This window comes from Tachysurus vachellii, chromosome 16, assembly GCF_030014155.1.
Source record: "Tachysurus vachellii isolate PV-2020 chromosome 16, HZAU_Pvac_v1, whole genome shotgun sequence".
Lineage (NCBI taxonomy): Eukaryota > Metazoa > Chordata > Actinopteri > Siluriformes > Bagridae > Tachysurus > Tachysurus vachellii.
This window is the reverse complement of record NC_083475.1, coordinates 19486538-19488182: the sequence shown is the minus strand read 5'-3', so window position 1 is coordinate 19488182 and position 1645 is coordinate 19486538. Positions and strand designations below refer to the sequence as shown.

At 40.4% G+C, this 1645-nt stretch overlaps 1 protein-coding gene across 3 annotated transcripts in view; it reads left to right on the top strand.

The window, feature by feature from the left end:
• chchd3a (coiled-coil-helix-coiled-coil-helix domain containing 3a) overlaps window positions 1-1282 on the top strand; it is a 102965-nt gene extending 101683 nt beyond the window's left edge. For 2 of the 3 annotated variants that reach the window (XM_060889708.1, XM_060889710.1), the window contains one exon: window positions 438-1282. In XM_060889708.1, the coding sequence (XP_060745691.1) occupies window positions 438-461 (24 nt within the window). In that variant the 3' untranslated portion in view covers window positions 462-1282. The remainder of the gene's footprint in view (window positions 1-437) is intronic. The other variant, XM_060889709.1, reaches the window with a different exon arrangement.
• The last annotated feature ends 363 nt before the right edge of the window (window positions 1283-1645 follow it).

Below are 1645 nucleotides of genomic sequence, written 5' to 3'. Positions count from 1 at the left end.
TCTCTCCTCTCCTCTTTTCTTCTCTTCTCTTTTTTCTCTTCTCTTCTCTCCAAATACTGGATCACCGTCTTTTTTTTTTTTTTTAAATTAAAAATAATTAATTTTGTCCATATACTAGATGTTATTAAATAGTATTGTTATTAGCAGTTGCATTAATATTTATTTATTTATTTATTTATCTATATCTATATCTATATCAGGTTACACCACAGACCGATTTCCTGACAGAGAAGAGGGTGACATCTATCACTTTAAAGACTTTCCTCCTTCCCTACTGTATCTCTCCTGTTGCTCATTACATTACATTGTAAACGAAATTTGTATCGACGAACAAAGAGGACGGAACGTACGGGACTTCCTCTTGCACTTAGCCAGTTTATTTCCTGTCCTGTTGGTCCTTTTTACATCGTGTTAATTCCTCTCTTTTTCTTTTCCAGAAGAAGTTGCGGACCGGAGGCTAAGCTCTCTGAGGAACGCAGGAGGAGCAGCCGCGATGTTGTGTGGCGTCACCTCGCCTTTAAAAAGCGAAAGATTGTAAAGAAGAGCAGAGACCATAGAGCACCGTACAGATACACACCCGGCTCTGAGGAACACAATGGAAATCTGCAGCCACTGGAGACATGGGAACCACTTTGTCGTCTTCTTCTTCTCTCTCTCTCTCTCTCTCTCTCTCTCTCTCTCTCTCTCTCTCTCTCTCTCTCTCTCTGTATACTTCTCTCCTTTCTAACACATCCAGATTAGACAGTTTAACAGGTATGAGACCCAGCAGCAGATAGGTGATGTGTAATATAATGTGTCAAACACTAGAAAACCAAAATGAGTGCCTCAGGGGAATAAAACAGCCTTAAATCAGCAAATCACCAAATTCAGCAGCAGTTTGACAGGGTGTCAGAGTCAAATTTCAGTTAGTGTGAAAGCTGGAAGCTGTTTCGGTGTAAACACCGTTATCGTTGAATTACACTAAAACCTCATATCGATTTCTGCTTCGTTTGAATCGTAACGTAAAGCAAACGTTTTGGCAACCCATAGACTAAACTACTCCTCATGTAATCAGTTAAGTTAGTACATTTCTCTTCAGGCTGGACCCGGTCTCTCTGTGTGTGTGTGTGTGTGTGTGTGTATTTGTAAGTGTGTGTGTGTATTTGTAAGTGTGTGTGTGTGTATTTGTAAGTGTGTGTGTGTGTGTGTGTACAGAGCTGATTTTTGTTTCTGCTTTATTTTTGCTTTTTATCCGCACAAAGACCTGTCGGGTAGAATAAAAGGCTCAAACTGCAAACCTGAATCACTGCTGCATCGCTTTTCTTTCTTTGAAAATGTGTGTGTGTGTGTGTGTGTGTGTGTGTGTGTGTGTGTGTGTGTGTGTGTGAGAGAGAGAGAGAGAGAGAGAGAGAAATACTTTTATTAATGTTGATTGTTGTCACTGTTTTGCACCTCAGACAAAATGACAGATTGTAATCGTATCTTTTTCTGCAACACACACAGACACACACACACACACACACACACACACACACACGTCTTTCTCCGCTCTCATTTAAATTTCAGCTTTCTTTTCTAACTTCTGAGACATGAAAATCCCTTCAGTCTTTAGGAGCAGTGAACTGATGCCTGTCGCTAGGAGACGGTATTCGAACCGATCCACATT